General features: G+C 38.1%; 1 protein-coding gene across 1 annotated transcript; it reads right to left on the reverse strand.

Annotated features, from left to right (window-relative positions):
• Positions 1-290: 290 nt before the first annotated feature.
• On the reverse strand, positions 291-14,734 carry LOC133570764 (N-acylethanolamine-hydrolyzing acid amidase-like). The gene is made up of 11 exons (XM_061923469.2): positions 14,500-14,734; positions 12,818-12,985; positions 12,618-12,744; positions 9,597-9,687; positions 9,442-9,527; positions 7,005-7,177; positions 6,872-6,934; positions 6,716-6,782; positions 6,580-6,608; positions 1,588-1,657; positions 291-1,227 (listed from the first exon to the last, which is right to left on the reverse strand). The coding sequence occupies exons 1-11, from the start codon at positions 14,673-14,675 to the stop codon at positions 1,207-1,209; spliced, it is 1,071 nt and encodes a 356-aa protein (XP_061779453.1). The 5' UTR covers positions 14,676-14,734; the 3' UTR covers positions 291-1,206.
• Between the last annotated feature and the right edge of the window lie 1,412 nt (positions 14,735-16,146).

Genomic DNA, 16,146 nt, shown 5'->3' on the forward strand with positions numbered 1-16,146 from the left:
CTCATAGGGTTAGGGTTAGAGGGTTAGGTTAGGGTTAGATTTTTTTATTGTTTTGACAAAAAGATACTTTCAAAACAGCTGCACTCACTAAAAGGTATTATAATTTTGCTTATATAATAAATAAATAAATGATAAATGGGTTGTACTTGTATAGCGCTTTTCTACCATCAAGGTACTCAAAGCGCTTTGACACTACTTCCACATTTACCCATTCACACACTGATGGAGGGAGCTGCCATGCAAGGCACTAACCAGCACCCATCAGGAGCAAGGGTGAAGTGTCTTGCTCAGGACACAACGGACATGACGAGGTTGGTACTAGGTGGGGATTGAACCAGGGACCGTCGGGTTGCGCACGGCCACTCTCACACTGCGCCACGCCGTCCCATATACGTGGTATTAGTAACACATTCAATACAATGCCATGGAATAAAAAAAAAGGTGAACAAATGCATATTTAAAACAATAATCAACAAGACTTATAGCAAATTTAGATTTAAGAAAACAAACAAAAGGTAAACATTTGTCAAATTCCACATTAAAGGGCAACAATAACCATTTTAAAAAATACATTTATTTTCATAACATTTCAATTTGTGGTTGTGATTTTGAATGTAAACAATACATCACAATAACATTTTAAAGTGTGCATGAAATAGTTAAAAACATGGCAATTAAAATTGAAAGCTAATCTTATGCGACAGACATAATGAATGTAGCTGATTAAAAATAACACTTCTAACACGTCAGTCTGCGAACCAAAGCAACACTGTCTGAATTAAGGCACTGCACCATCAAAACTTCTGCTCAGATTTAAAAAATAGAACAGCAAAAGACATCCCTATTTAAGCAAGAACATGTCATTTTAATAAAAAAACAAAACAAATAACAGCAAAAGGGGTGGTTTTTCTTTGTTGTTTACAGTATATTACTTGTTTTACTGTGTTAAAATTGTACCTGGTCTGTTACAAATAAAAGTTCAAAGGACAGTGACTTATATGTTTTCCTCACAAGTTTGAAATCTTAACAATAAGGTGCATTAAAAGTTGTCACATACATGAGAAATCGCATACACACTGATGTTAAAGCAATTGGTACTCTGAATCAATTAACTATCTACAAAGGCTTAGAATGTTTTTGTTTGTTGGTCATTTTTTAGGATTAATGCCACGTAGATTCGCTGTTGATCACTCAAAGCGCTTCAGGTCAGTGAGTCCCAGGACAGCCCTGGACAAAAAAATGAAAAAATAAATTCTAATTTAGTAGATGCATATGGTCCGCAAGTGGACCCCGACTTAAACAAGTTGAAACACTTATTCAGGTGTTACCATTTAGTGGTCAATTGTACGGAATATGTACTGCACTGTGCAATCTACTATTAAAAGTCTCAATCAATCAATCAATCAAAGGCCGGATCAGGCCTGCAAACAGGTTTTATCCGGCCCACGGGAGCGCACATGACTTCAGAGGGGGCAGAGCTATGTGCCGTGTTAAAGTACCAATAGAATGGAAAAACAAGTTGCCTCTGTATTGAAGCTATTATCATATATAATATTATCTCCCACTACTCATATTTGCCAGATATACCTGTGGCCTGACACGTGTGGAATACTCCTCAGGTTTTGCAGCACTCATCGTTGTCGTATAAACTGTTATCCTGTGAAATGACAAAATGGGACAATGTTGAGACTACAAAGAATACACAACTTTAAGGCGACGACACTCGTAAAAAAAACTATTTTACAAAGTTCTACAGCCTATGTGTCAAAGTCAAGGCCCGCAGGCCACAGCCGCCTGCTGCTGTTTTGCACGCACCAATACTCCATCAGTGTTGGCGCTAGGAATTTTCTAAATGGGGTCGCAGGGACCCCATCAAGTCATAAAAATAGGGTCCCACAGTAAATTTTTGAGGTCGCACTTTTTTGTAACGGTTTTGAAAACAAATCCTAAATGTATCCTCATTCTATATTGTGTTTTGGAAAAAGGTTGTCATAAACGTTACTTAATTCATTCAAATAATAATACAAAAGAAAACTAATTTTTATGCATACGTAAATGTATTCAGTTATAAACATTCATTCACTTTCTTCATACCTTCATGGATCTAAACTTTACCGCTGCCTGTTTTTTTTTTCCTATATTTTTATTGTAATATTTTAAGAATATGTTTTTCTATTTTTGGCCAAAGTAAGACAAAGAAAACAATCTGAAGTCGTCTTTATTTTTTAGTTTTAATGCCATGATTTTAAAAGTCGGGCCCGCGTGCGCACAGATTTTCCTCCATGCGGCCCCTGAGCTAAAATTAGTTTGACACCCCTGTTCTACAGTTAGAATTTGGTCGTGGACAATATGCAATTGTTTTTGCTTTTGTCAGCAGGAGGATGAAAACCACAAACATTGCACACATTTATTATTATCTAAAAGGAATTTGGAGGAAAGGGGAAGCAGTGCAAAGTTCCTCTGAAATGTGCAAGTTGCTATCTGCTCGAAACACAGTCAAGGGTGAAGGATCTCCTTTATAGATTCAGAATGATTTTTGTTCAATATTTTCTGTAAGATTAACTGTGCTGTAAAACGAAGAACTAAGGATATGTTGTCAAAGGTCAGACGAAGGAGAATCAGACAAAAAAATCAATAAAGTCAGATTAATCTGTTCCAGACACCCACACATATTACCATAAAACACATAATATACAAAAATGTAATTTTACATGCAGAAAACTATAAACTGCGCTGAACTTGGCTTTTATTTGGTTTGGTTTGCTGTCATTGTCTATTTGGACACATCTATTTTTCAATTCAGTCTATTCTATTTAAAATCATATCCTATTAACTTATGCTATAAATGAAGTAATTATTTTGTTCTTGCGGCCCGCATTGGGCTAAATCTGTGACGACGGGTGCTACATTTCATGCCACCTCAGGCGTCTCATGTGGGCCTGTGACAATAAAGTCCATTGAATCCTTAAAATTGATCAATTAATTTTGATCCATTTCTTTTATGAAAGACTCTTGTTGGCAAAAATGGTGACGAATGGAGAGGAATGTAAAAGTTCAATTACACTTTTCTAGCAGATATATTTCTCAGATTTAACTCACTTTTCTCAGATTTAACTAATTTTCATCAAATTAAGTTTAAATTAAATGTTGACTTTAAATATTATATCCATCCATCCATCCATCCATTTTCTACCGCTTATTCCCTTCGGGGTCGCGGGGGTCCAAATGTTAAATCAAAACCTAAGTCTTAAATATAAATATATAAGTTGAATCTAAACCTAAATTTGAAATCTATACCTATATGTTAAATCTTAACCTAAATGTTGCATCTAAACCTAAATGTTGAATCTAAATGTGAGCGCTAAATGTTAAATGTGAGCAATAAATGTTAAACCTGAACGCTAAATATTGAATCCAAACCTAAATATCTCTTAAATATAAATCTATAAGTTCAATCTAAACCTAAATCTTGAATCTAAACATATATGTTAAATCTTAACCTAAATGTTGAATCTTAATGTGAGCACTAAATGTTAAATGTGAGCAATAAATGTTATTAAACCCGAGCGCTAAATGTTCAATCTAAACCAAAATCTTAAATCTAAATGTGAGCCCTAATTGTTAAATCTAAAAATAAATGTTATATCTAAACCAAAATCTTAAATCTAAATGTGAGCCCTAATTGTTAAATCTAAAATTGAATTTTATATCTATACCTAAATGTTAAATCTAAATCTCACATCTAAATGTGAGCGCTAAATTTTAAATCTAAACCCAAATGTTAAATCCAAACATAAGTCTTAAATATAAATCGAAAAGTTAAATCTAAACCTAAATCTTAAATCTAAACCTAAATGTCGAATCTAAATGTGAGCACTAAATGTTAAATATGAGCAAAGGAAGTTTAAACCTCGGCGCTAAATGTTAAATCTAAACCAAAATCTTAAATCTAAATGTTAGCGCTAAATGTTGAATCTAAAAATAAATGTTAAATCTAAACTTAAATGTTAAATTTAAAACTCTAATCTAAATGTGAGCGCTAAATTTTGAATCTAAACCTAAATGTTAAATATAAATATAAATGTATACACGTAATAAAATTATAAACGAAACTCCCAGAAAGCTATGAAATCTATTGTGATCGCCTCCACTGGGACACCTGGAAACCATCCATTGAGATGAGGATAAAAGCACATCAATGTGTTATCTATCAAAAATCAAAATGTACATCTTTGTCTCGTAAGTGAGACAACAGCGAAAGAGGACACGTGTATATCTGCCATGTTTGAACGTTCCAGTACTAACACGTTCAATGCGTATTGTATATAATGTAGCGTCTATCAATTAGGAATGAAACGACAAACGGTAATAATAATAACCGCGGTAAAACTCTCGATGGTAAGTATTACCGTTTTAAATATCGAAAAGCCGAGATTGATAACTGGACTTTGATAAACTCATGGACGGACTAGCGCTAGCTCTCTAGCTTGAATGCTAACATGAATACATTGTTGTTTGAGCGACTAAGATATGCAATTGTGCACATCGAACCTCCAAACTGTGCTCTGGTAGTACAGAGTGCTCGATAAATACTCGGAGAAATGAGGCACAAAGGTGTTTTTACAGGGCGTTCAAGGACCACTGAACAGAGTAAGACACCACAACGCCTGCCAGAACTTCGGTATAAGAAATACAAAACATGCATAATAGTGGGCTTTATAACAGTGGATCTATTTCCATCCATCCATCCATTTTCTACCGCTTATTCCCTTTGGGGTCGCGGGGGGCGCTGGAGCCTATCTCAGCTACAATCGGGCGGAAGGCGGGGTACACCCTGGACAAGTCGCCACCTCATCGCAGGGCCAACACAGATAGATTTATTCTAGTTATTTTTTTTAAAATGTAAAGATTTCAGTATGTGTTGAAGTACTTTTAGAGCAAATTCATCAATACCGCGATAATAATGATAGTTGTGATAATTTTGGCAACAACAACTGTGATATGAAATTTTCATATCATTCCATCTCAACTAATTGATATAATTGATTTCTTTGACAGTTAATGTCAAACCGTCAGCGGCCTTTCTCACACACACACACACACACACACACACACACACACACACACACACACACACACACACACACACACACACACACACACATTCCTGTATTTGTTACCTTCTTGAGACCTCCGAAAAATGCCTACCTCTTTAGGGCCACCCTTTCTAGATACATAAAGATTTGTATTTACAACATTAATAATATATACATACTATGCAAATATAAAAAAGGTAAGCTTTTAGTAAAACATTTTTTTTTTTACTTTTTTGTTTGTAATTGATTTTTAATCTTCATTTTGTTACTTCAAGTTATTAGAGTATGTCTCTATATACATATTTATTTATTTATTTTATTAATTTTGGCCAATGGGGGCGCTCTTCAATTTCTTGCACACACTTGTTATTATATATATTGGCCAGAGGGGGAGCACTTCAAATTTTTACAAACACTTGTTATTTCATATGTTGACCAGAGGGGGAGAACTTTTAAAACGGATACACAGTCAATTTGAAAAATACCAGGCTATATAAAGATTTGTATTTACAACATTAATAATATATACAGTACATACTAGGAAAATATAAAAAAGGTAAGCTTTTAGTTAATTATTTTTTTTGTAATTGTTTGTTTGTAATTGGTTTTTAATCTTCATTATTTACTTCGTTATTACAGTATGTCTCTATATCAGTGGTTCTTAACCTGGGTTCGGTAAGTCGGGCTCAGGGGTTCGGCGGTGGTCAAGACACACCCGACTCATCGTGTAAATAAAAACTTCTCCCTATCGGTGTATTACGGATACGGCAACAGCAGAAGTCACACTGATTTGCAGGTGTGTCATTTGTTGTGAGTTTATGCACTGTGTTGGTTTTGTTCTTTGAACAAGGTGATGTTCATGCATGGTTCATTTTGTGCACCAGTAAAAAAACATGGTAACACTTTAGTATGGGGAACATATTCACCATTAATTAGTTGCTTATTAACATGCAAATTAGTAACATATTGGCTCTTAACCAGTCATTATTAAGTACTTATTAATGCCTTATTCGGCATGGCCTTATTATAACCCTGACCCTAACCTTCTAACCCTAACCCTAACCCTAACCAAATAACTCTAAACTAAGTCTTTGTTACTTAGAATAGGTTCCCCATACTAAAGAGTTACCAAAAACATATAACTTTGTCTTGGATTTGAAAAAAAAGGAGGGTTTGGTAAATGCGCATATGAAACTGGTGGGGTTCGGTACCTCCAACAAGGTTAAGAACCACTGGCCTAGATTGATGCTATCTTTTTCAAGAATTTCAATGACAGTCACGAGTGTGAGTAAAGCTATGCTCTGTGATTTTTACGCAACCGTGAAAAAACTGACGGGGTGAGTATGTCCGCAGGCCAGATGAGAAAAGACGTGGTTAACTGCAAGCGCGTAAAAAAACACAAACGGGAGAATAGGGCCCTATTCAGACGACATTAGATGCATTGTCACAAAAACGTAAGCATAATAACAAATGATTTCCTTACTCATTACACACTGGATTGAGCGATAAAACCTGAGGAGAGACAAAGTTACAGGGTATAAGTGCAACGTTTTAAAAGGATCACAACAGAAATTGCCTTGGTTTCATCAGTACTTAAAAATATTTTATTTTTGACTTGCCTGATAAAGCGTCTTCATGTTGATATGACCTTGACCTGTAGCATTCATTGCTTTGTCAGCTGCTTGTCTACGAACGATAAGACCAAAGTAGTATTAATGTTACGCATTCTGTGTCATCAGCCATATTCCAGCAATATTCATTATTGAACAGCTTACTTCCGATGATCCTTGGCTGGGGACGGAAGCCAGTGATCAAAGTTGGTCTCGACTAGGAACCATCTGAATGAATTCAGCTGGGCGTCAACAAACGGCACGTTGTGAAAGTGTGCTAATCTGTTGGTACACTCACTCGCCATTCAGCGGATTCAAAGGCCAGATGTCTGCAGGGCCGCCTCGGTTTCTGGTGATGACGACTCCTTCCCCCGCCCGTGCCCCGCCCACAATGTAATACACCTCTGTGATGATGGGGATTTTGGCAAGACGCATGACTGCGCTTTGAAAGTCTTCTGCCACCTCCAGAGTCTGCATGAAAGACAAACAGCAACATTTAAGACGTGTGCAGGATGAGCTCACTTCATTAGGCCCTTTTCCACCACAGGAACCTTTACAGGAACTTTGCCATTTAGTAAATAAAGTTACCCCCGTGTTTCCACCAAAAACTACCCGGGTAGATTTAGTTCTTCAGGAACCTTTCAGAGTTCCTCCAGCTAGGTGGGACTTTTCTGAACTTTGTTGGGGGTGGGCTGTGCTGTCGAACGCTGATTGGTTGAACACCGTTGGGGGCGTTCCTAAAACGTATTTTTCGAACACACTACTACTATTGCGAAGTATGCGAGGACAACTTGTGTATTTCCTATTTCTTGTGTATTTCTACTACAACAAACTTGACAACAGAGAGAAAGAAAAAGGAAAGGAACTTTCCACTTGCAGCAATTTTTGTGCTGAAGAACGCTGGTCAATGGAACTATCTTGCAGTGTTTTACTCAGCCGTAGTCTTTACATTAAAAAAAACAAAAAAAAACCCTACTAAGGTAATCCATCCATCCATCTTCAACTGCTTATCTGGAATCGGGTCGCGGGGACAACAGCTCCAGCAGAGACCCCCAGACTACCCTCTCCAGAGAAACTTCCTCCTGGGGAATCCCGAAGCGTTCCCAGGCCAGAGAGGAGATGTAATCCTCCCATCTGGTCCTTGGCCTGCCGCGGGGTCTCCTCCCAGTGGGACGTGCAACGAGGACCTCCCTAGGGAGACGCTCGTGAGGCCTCCGCACGAGATGCCTGAACCACCAAAGCTGGTTCCTTTCCAAGCGAAGGAGCAGCGGCTCTACTCCGAGTCTCTCTCGGGTGACTGAACTTCTCACCCTATCTACAAGGGATATGCCAGCCACCCTTCTGAGGAAACTCGTTTCGGCCGCTTGTATCCGCGATCTTATTCTTTCGGTCATGACCCACACTTCATGACCATAGGTGAGAGTAGGAATGCAGATAGCTCGGTAGACCGAGAGCTTTGCCTTCTGGCTTAGCTCTCGTTTCGTCACAACAGTGCGGCAGAGAGACTGCAATACTGCCCCAGCTGCTTCGATTCTCCGGCTGATTTCCTTATCCATCTTTCCCTCACTCGTTAACAAGACCCCGAGATACTTAAACTCCTCCACCTGGGACAGAGTCTCGTTCTCTACCATCGGTTTCCTGCTGAGAACCATGGCCTCAGATTTGGAGATGCTGATCCTCATTCCAGCCGCTGAACACTCGGCTGCGAACCGATCCAGTGAGAGCTGAAGGTCACGAACCGAAAATGCCATCAGGACCACGTCATCTGCAAAAAGCAGTGACGCAACCTTTAGCCCCCCGAGACGTATACCCTCTCCGCCATGGTCACGACTCTGCCTACAAATCCTGTCCATGAAAATCACAAACAGGATAGGTGACAGAGCGCAGCCCTGGCGGAGACCAACCCCCACTGGAAACGGATCCGACTTACATCCAAGCACCCGGACACAACTCTCGCTTTGGTTGTACAGAGATTGGATGGCCCTCAGTAGGGTTCCTCTCACCCCGTACTCCCTCAGCACCTCCCACAAGATCTCCCTTGGGACCGGGTCATACGCCTTCTCCAAATCCACAAAGCACATGTAGACTGGATAGGCATACTCCCAGGCCTTTTCCAGGATTCCCGCAAGTGTAGAGAGCTGGTCAGTTGTTCCATGACCAGGACGGAATCCGCATTGCTCCTCTTGAATCTGAGGTTCGACTATCAGCCGGACCCTCCTTTCCAGTACCTTGGCGTAAACTTTCCCAGGGAGACTGAGTAGTGTGATACCCCTGTAATTAGCACACACCCTCTAACGCTAAAGCCGATGTGTTTGTGTTGTCGGCGTAAGATAAACACTGACATTTAATATTTATATGTTGTTATTTCTAGATAAAACGGACCAAAAGGAACCGTCTGACTCTCATGACTTCATCATTTGCCTGACTTTTTATGAACAATTCGGTACACTTTATTTTTTAAATTATATATCGCTTTGTATATCATTGCTTTGTATTTCATTTACTTACTTTTTAGTAAAAAAACTGCGACCTAATATTGTCGGTTTATTTACATGGTATCAGTGAAGGAATATACTAAACCACTCCTCCATACGTCATCAGCCTGATTTGTATAAACTACCCGGAACTGTGAAATGCAGTGGAAACACAAACCACACATACAGGAACCTATAGTTCCAGCAACTAGAGGTTCCAGGAACTGATCTTTTGGGGGAAAAGTGCTTTTCTCAGCTCACCTCTCTCACCAGCCAGCTGACGGGACTTCTCCCTAACAAAAAACCTGACACCATATTCTTCCAGACGTTCCACCAATGATCCTTGCCTGAAAACAAACATCATGCAACATTTTCTGCAGCCCCCAACGACAAACTTAAGAGAAGTGTGGTCCTACCTCGCTCGTCACCGGAGACAGTAAACTTGTTCGGACTCTGTCCTGTCCACAGGCCAACATAGCCAGCAAACGACGTTCCACTGTATGCCACCTGCAAGTTGCACACTTAATGTCAGCTCATTTTGAAAAAAGGTTTGAATGTCCTTAACCTTGAAGTGCAAGTTTGGATTCCAATTCCAACATGCACAACATCATGTGAGACTTCAGTAGTGATGACAAAAAGGCTACCTGTGATGAAAAGAACGCTACTGATTTTGATTTATATCTAATGTAGTGATTCTCAAAAGGTTTTAGTATGACTTTGGTAAGATATGAAGTCGCACCACTTGATGGATTGTACTGTGCTTCAACATACGAGTATTATTATGGTGTGTGTATAAGGTAAGACGTATTGTCTGGCATTTTGTTTCGCAATATTATGCAAAAGCAACTTTTCTTACTTCTGGTATCTGCTGAAAATTTGTGCGCATCCGCCTTTGTGTCGACACCGTAGTCCATAACCTTATTTTCCTCTATCTTCTTGTTATGGGACATTCATCCTCCGCTGTTGCCATTTGTAATATAAAGTAGTGGAATGTTCTTACTTATATCTGTCAGTAAACTCGCCATGAAAGCGCTAAAACATACCGGTGTAGTGAGTTTACATTATTCACCCAAGGAACTTTAGTTATTAGAGAGTTCCGGTCGGACGATTTTTCACGGGACACATTTCCGACGTTGTTGTTGTTTCCGCATGAGGATATGCTGCTCCGTTATTGATTAAAGTAAAGTCTGAATGTCATTAAAACAGTTTGCTCCATCTTTTGACACTTCTTCCACTCCCGTCCTTGCACGCTACACTGCTACAACAAAGAAGACGGGGAGAAGACGCTGCCGAAGGTGAGTCACGTAAATAAGACCGCCCTCAAAGTTAAAGTTAAAGTTAAAGTACCAATGATTGTCACACACACACACTAGGTGTGGCGAAATTATTCTCTGCATTTGACCCATCACCCTTGATCACCCCCTGGGAGGCGAGGGGAGCAGTGGGCAGCAGCGGTGGCCGCGCCCTTGAATCATTTTTAGTGATTTAACCCCCAATTCCAACCCTTGATGCTGAGTGCCAAGCAGGGAGGTAATGGGTCCCATTTTTATAGTCTTTGGTATGACTCGGCCGGGGTTTGAACCCACAACCTACCAATCTCAGGGTGGACACTCTAACCACTAAGCCACTGAGTCTGAAAACGACGCAGCCTGAAGCGACAGTCAGAGAGCGGCTTGAAGATGATCTGTAAAACATAATTTACGCAACATTTTGACCAAACCATTACATGTTAGTTATGTAGCCCATAAGGAAGTGTTTTCAATTTAGAAAAAAATATATATATATGACTCCTTTAATGCGCCCTATAATCTAGTGCGCCTTATATACAGTATGAAAAAAGAATGAATAGACCATTCATCGGCATTGCACCTTATGGTCCTATGGTCCGGAAAATATGGTACATAAGCAGTGTTGGGACTAACGCGTTACTTACTGTAACACCGTTAGTTTCGGCGATAACTACTAGTCTAGCGCGTTATTTTTTATATTCAGTAACTCAGTTACCGTTACTACATGATGCGTTACTGCGTTATTTCACGTTATTTTTTATGTAGTATAGGCTAGAAACTGAAGATTTGAGTGTGTTTCATTGGAGCGCTTCTGTGTCGTCCTTCTGAATCTCTTGTGTCACAAGGAAGAGGCGCGCTGTGTGGTGGGGGCGTGTCTGATCATGGCGGAGCTGCAGTCAAGTTTCTTAACATGGAGATACTCTCACTACTTTTCTTTTTTCGAGCACAAAGAAAAGAACATTTTAGTTAAATGTAAGTTGTGTCTTGGATCAGAGATCCCATCTACTGCCCAAAACAGCAATTCAAATCTGCTGAAACAGCTACAAAAGCAACATGCTTTGACGAAGCTAGTAAAGAGAGACACACTTCACCTAAGGATTTTAACAGAGGCACTGCTAGCCAGGACAACATTGATAGAGCCATTGCAGCATATGTGCTAGAAGACATGCAGGCTATTTCTACAGTGGAGTCAACCGCTTTCCGGCAGCTAATTAGCCGATAGCGATTTTCCAAGTTCCTGGGCACAGTGGACAGTGAGCACATAAACATGGAAAGCAAGCTAAAGAAGACACTCCAAACTCTGCCTCTGCTCATCATTCATCACTGAAGGTACACACACTCTGTCAATTATCTTATATACTCTTTCATTCTAGACTTCTTGAGTGTTTGATTATCACATCACTCTAAATGTATAGACTATAAAGTTCACAAACATAGAGAGGGATGCTCGTGGGACAGGCCAATCTTTCCTTATCTCTAAACTAAAACTGGGGAAATGTGTAGAGTGTTCTGGGCTTCAGACATGATTATATTTCAGCATTCCTTGAGAGAGAAAAACGCCTGGTTAGGCTTTGTGTATGTAAAGTTCAAGTTAAAGTACTTCCTTGGTTTACAGCTGTGTTGTTATTATGCTGTTTGTTACTTATATATGTTATGTTGCAGCTATTTAAAATAGTTGTGTCAATTTGTTCTGGCCTGAAACAAATTAGCCCTTTGAAACATATCTCTGTCTTTGTGTGCTGTATGTAGACCACATTGCTTAGCAGAGTTCAGTGATCCAAATGCATGTCAAGCTGATCAACAGATTGTATTATTCTCCAGTGCAATAACAGTACTGAAATGAAGGCTAAAAGGGCATTAATGGGAGGTTTTTAAAAAAAAGAAGAAAAAAAGAATTAACTAAATAGTTACTTTTCACAGTAACGCATTACTTTTTGGTGTACGTAACTGAGTTAGTAACTAAGTTACTTTTGAAATAAAGTAACTAGTAACTGTAACTAGTTACTGGTTTTCAGTAACAAACCCAACACTGTACATAAGAAAACTTGTTAGTGAAATTGTACGTTAAGGGTCCTTTCAGTTTCCCTAGAGCAGCCTTTATATGAATGAAATCTAAATAAATGGACATTAATATCCAGTATGATGTACCTTTCCGTCCTTCAGAAAGTTTACATTCACAGTCAGGTTCCTCAGAACTGAAGAGTGTGGGTAGTCCAGATTCCTGCCATGGAACAGGTTCCCGTCTTTGTCCTGAGCAACAATGCTCGTGCAAAATCTACAAAAGCAGAATTTTTTTTACTGTAGCTTCCACACAGACGTGGGCCAGTAGAACCAAGAAGCATACTTACGCAGATATTTCATAGGCATAGTTGAGCATGATGGCGTCTGAGAGGCCATCACCAAAGTGTGCTGCCAAGCCTCGAATCTCATCCCCATAAGGCTCAGGAAGAATGTACTTTTCTGAAGACTTGACAAGTTCTTTAAGGACATTGTGAAGCCATTTTGGAACAGTTGAGCTGGGGGGGCGGGGGGGGGGGGTATAGGCAGAGGTGGGTAGAGTAGGCAGAAATTGTACTCAAGTAAGAGTACTGTTACTTTAGAGATTTATTACTCAAGTAAAAGTAAGGAGTAGTCACCCAAATATTTACTTGAGTAAAAGTAAAAAGTATATTGTGAAAAAACTACTCAAGTACTGAGTAACTGATGAGTAACATACACACACATATCATATCATATATATATATATATATATATATATATATATATATATATATATATATATATATATATATATATATATATATATATATATATACATACACATATATATATATATACGCATATATATATGTATATATATATATATATATACACACACACACACACACATACATATATATATATATATATATATATATATACACACACACATATATATATATATATACACACATTGATATATACAGTATATAATTTATATTTATTTATTTTGCCGTTTTTGTTTACATGTTAAAGGTGTTTTAATGAATATACATGCATGTTTAACACATATAGATTCCTTTCTTTCATGAAGACAAGAATATAAGTTGGTGTATTACCTGATTCTAAAGACTTGCATTGATTGGAATCAGACAGTAGTGATGATAACGTCCACGTTTTCAAATGGAGGAGAAAAAAAAGTTCCTCCTTTCTGTCTAATACCACATGAAAGTGGTTGGTTTTTGGCATCTTGTTTGTCCAGCTTCCATATTCCTTTTTATACACTTTACAAGAAATACATTGGCGGCAAACTCCGTAGCTTGCTAGCTTGTTTGCGCTGGCTTTCGGAGACTCTTATTTTGAAAGCGCAGGCGCGATGGAGCGGCACTTTTATTGTGAAGACAGGAACTGTGCAGTCAGTCTTTAGGCTTTTGACGGGATGTACGGTTGAAATAAAAAAGGGTCGTTTTTCCTTCACACTTTTGATTGACTGATTGGAACTTTTATTAGTAGATTGCACAGTACAGTGCATATTCCGTACAATTAACCACTAAATGGTAACACCCGAATAAGTTTTTCAACTTGTTTAAGTCAGGTCATGTGACCCCTGGCTCTGTTTGATTGGTCCAACGTCACCAGTGACTGCATCTGATTGGTGGAACGGAGTGAACGTCACTAGTGACTGTATTTGTTGAAACGCAGGTACTATGAAGGTCTGTCTGACAGACCAAAACAAACAAAGCGTGCATTAACAGATCGATAAAAATTAGTAGCGAGTAGCGAGCTGAATGTAGATAAAAGTAGCGGAGTAAAAGTAGCGTTTCTTCTCTATAAGTATACTCAAGTAAAAGTAAAAGTATGTTGCATTAAAACTACTCTTAGAAGTACAATTTATCCCAAAAGTTACTCAAGTAGATGTAACGGAGTAAATGTAGCGCGTTACTACCCACCTCTGGGTATAGGTCAATGGCGTTACAACAGGTAATTACTGTAAGTTAAGAATAATTAGAGGGACAAGCGGTAGAAAATGGATGTGTTTTATGGCACTTACTCTATAACCTCAGCAGCGGCTCTCTTGAGATAGTCTGGGTCGAATACTTTTAGAATTGGCTCCCATCTCACTTTTGGGTCGTCGTCCAGGTTTATGTTAATTGTGGGGGGAGCGAAGTCCGGAGTGCACGACGCGACCAGTCCGAGAAACAGCACAGCAGCACGGAGGACCGACATGGTCGTCACCGCTCGACAGCGACTCAACCGGAATGAAGCGACACACAGCACTGGTACAGTAGTACAGTAGGACGGGCCACATCCGCTCTGGGTTTTTCACAATTAAAGCCTACGTTGACAAGACCAAACTGTATTGTGGGAATAACACGTAGATGGTTTAAATAACATGTACACACCAGTTAAGTACCAACCTAACCGACTTCACCTCAATACGCATAATTAGTGTATTATCCTAGCGTTTCCCTGAGAGATACGAACGACAAACACTTGGAGCGGGTCATCTAAAATGTCATTTTAAACTGCTTGAACGTCACACATAAACTTAAAAATACATTTGTAATAATGGCTGCACATTAAGCATTACTTCATTCTAAAGTAGTGTTTGATATTTTTGGATAAACGAACACATCTTTTTTATTTTTTTTATTTTTTATTTTAATTTATAAACCTTTATTTATAGTATACAACATTTACATACAATCGAGAAATAATAATAATCAAAACAAGTACAGAAACAGTACAAAAACGGTACAAAACAGCGCCAAGAGGTTGTAAACTCAAAGTAACTCATATAGTATGCAATATATATACATATATATATATATATATATATATATATATATATATATATATATATATATATATATATATATATATATATATATATATATATATATATATATAAATGTAAAGCAAATTTGGAACACAGCATCATAGTTTTCACAGCTTTACAAAAATATAATATAAAAATATAAAATATAAAACTTAGCCAATAGTATAATGAGGTTGCAAAGGTAAAATTCCTTTAAAAAAAAAATTTTCAAATAGGGTAAATCCAAATAGCACATCTTTAAAACAAAACACACATTTGCCATGAATATTGTCCAAAACACGTGGTAAAGGAGGTAAACAATCTCTGGGTGCATGTTACATAAGGTGCAGGTAACATCAATGTCATTCTTGTTTCTAAAACGAACACATCTTGATAAGATATATTTGTTATTTTGTGTCGTAATATTGATTGTCGGAATTCCGGTGTTCGTGAATGCACCTTGACGTGAGTGGGACTGTGATTGGTGGATAATAAGGAAATGTCATTGCCGTGTAAAAAGAGAGGGAGAAACATGTGTATTTATGTGCTATTTGGATATACACTGTATGAAAAAAAAAAAAGTATAATTAATTTTACCTTTGCAACCTCATTATACTATTGGCTAAGTTTCATATTCATAAATGTAAGTGTTTTGTGCCTTTAAAAAAGAATTATAACTCTACTTAAAACACTCACAACCAAAAAGCTGTGAAAACTATGATGCTGTGTTCCAAATTTAAATTATATACTGAACTTGTGTGAGACTATGACTTTGTTTCATATATATATATGTATATATATATATATATATATATATATATATATATATATATATATATATATATATATATATATATGTATACGTACATACATACATAC

This window comes from Nerophis lumbriciformis, linkage group LG28, assembly GCF_033978685.3.
Source record: "Nerophis lumbriciformis linkage group LG28, RoL_Nlum_v2.1, whole genome shotgun sequence".
In the NCBI taxonomy this organism is placed as follows: Eukaryota; Metazoa; Chordata; class Actinopteri; order Syngnathiformes; family Syngnathidae; genus Nerophis; species Nerophis lumbriciformis.

Coding starts and splice junctions, on each gene's coding strand:
- LOC133570764 (XM_061923469.2), bottom strand. CDS start 14,675: ATGTCGGTCCTCCGTGCTGCTGTGCTGTTTCTCGGACTGGTCGCGTCG. Junction 12,986..14,499: donor GCCGCTGCTGAGGTTATAGA/GTAAGTGCCATA, acceptor CCGCCCCCCCAG/CTCAACTGTTCCAAAATGGC. Junction 9,688..12,617: donor ACTTTCTGAAGGACGGAAAG/GTACATCATACT, acceptor TGCAACTTGCAG/GTGGCATACAGTGGAACGTC.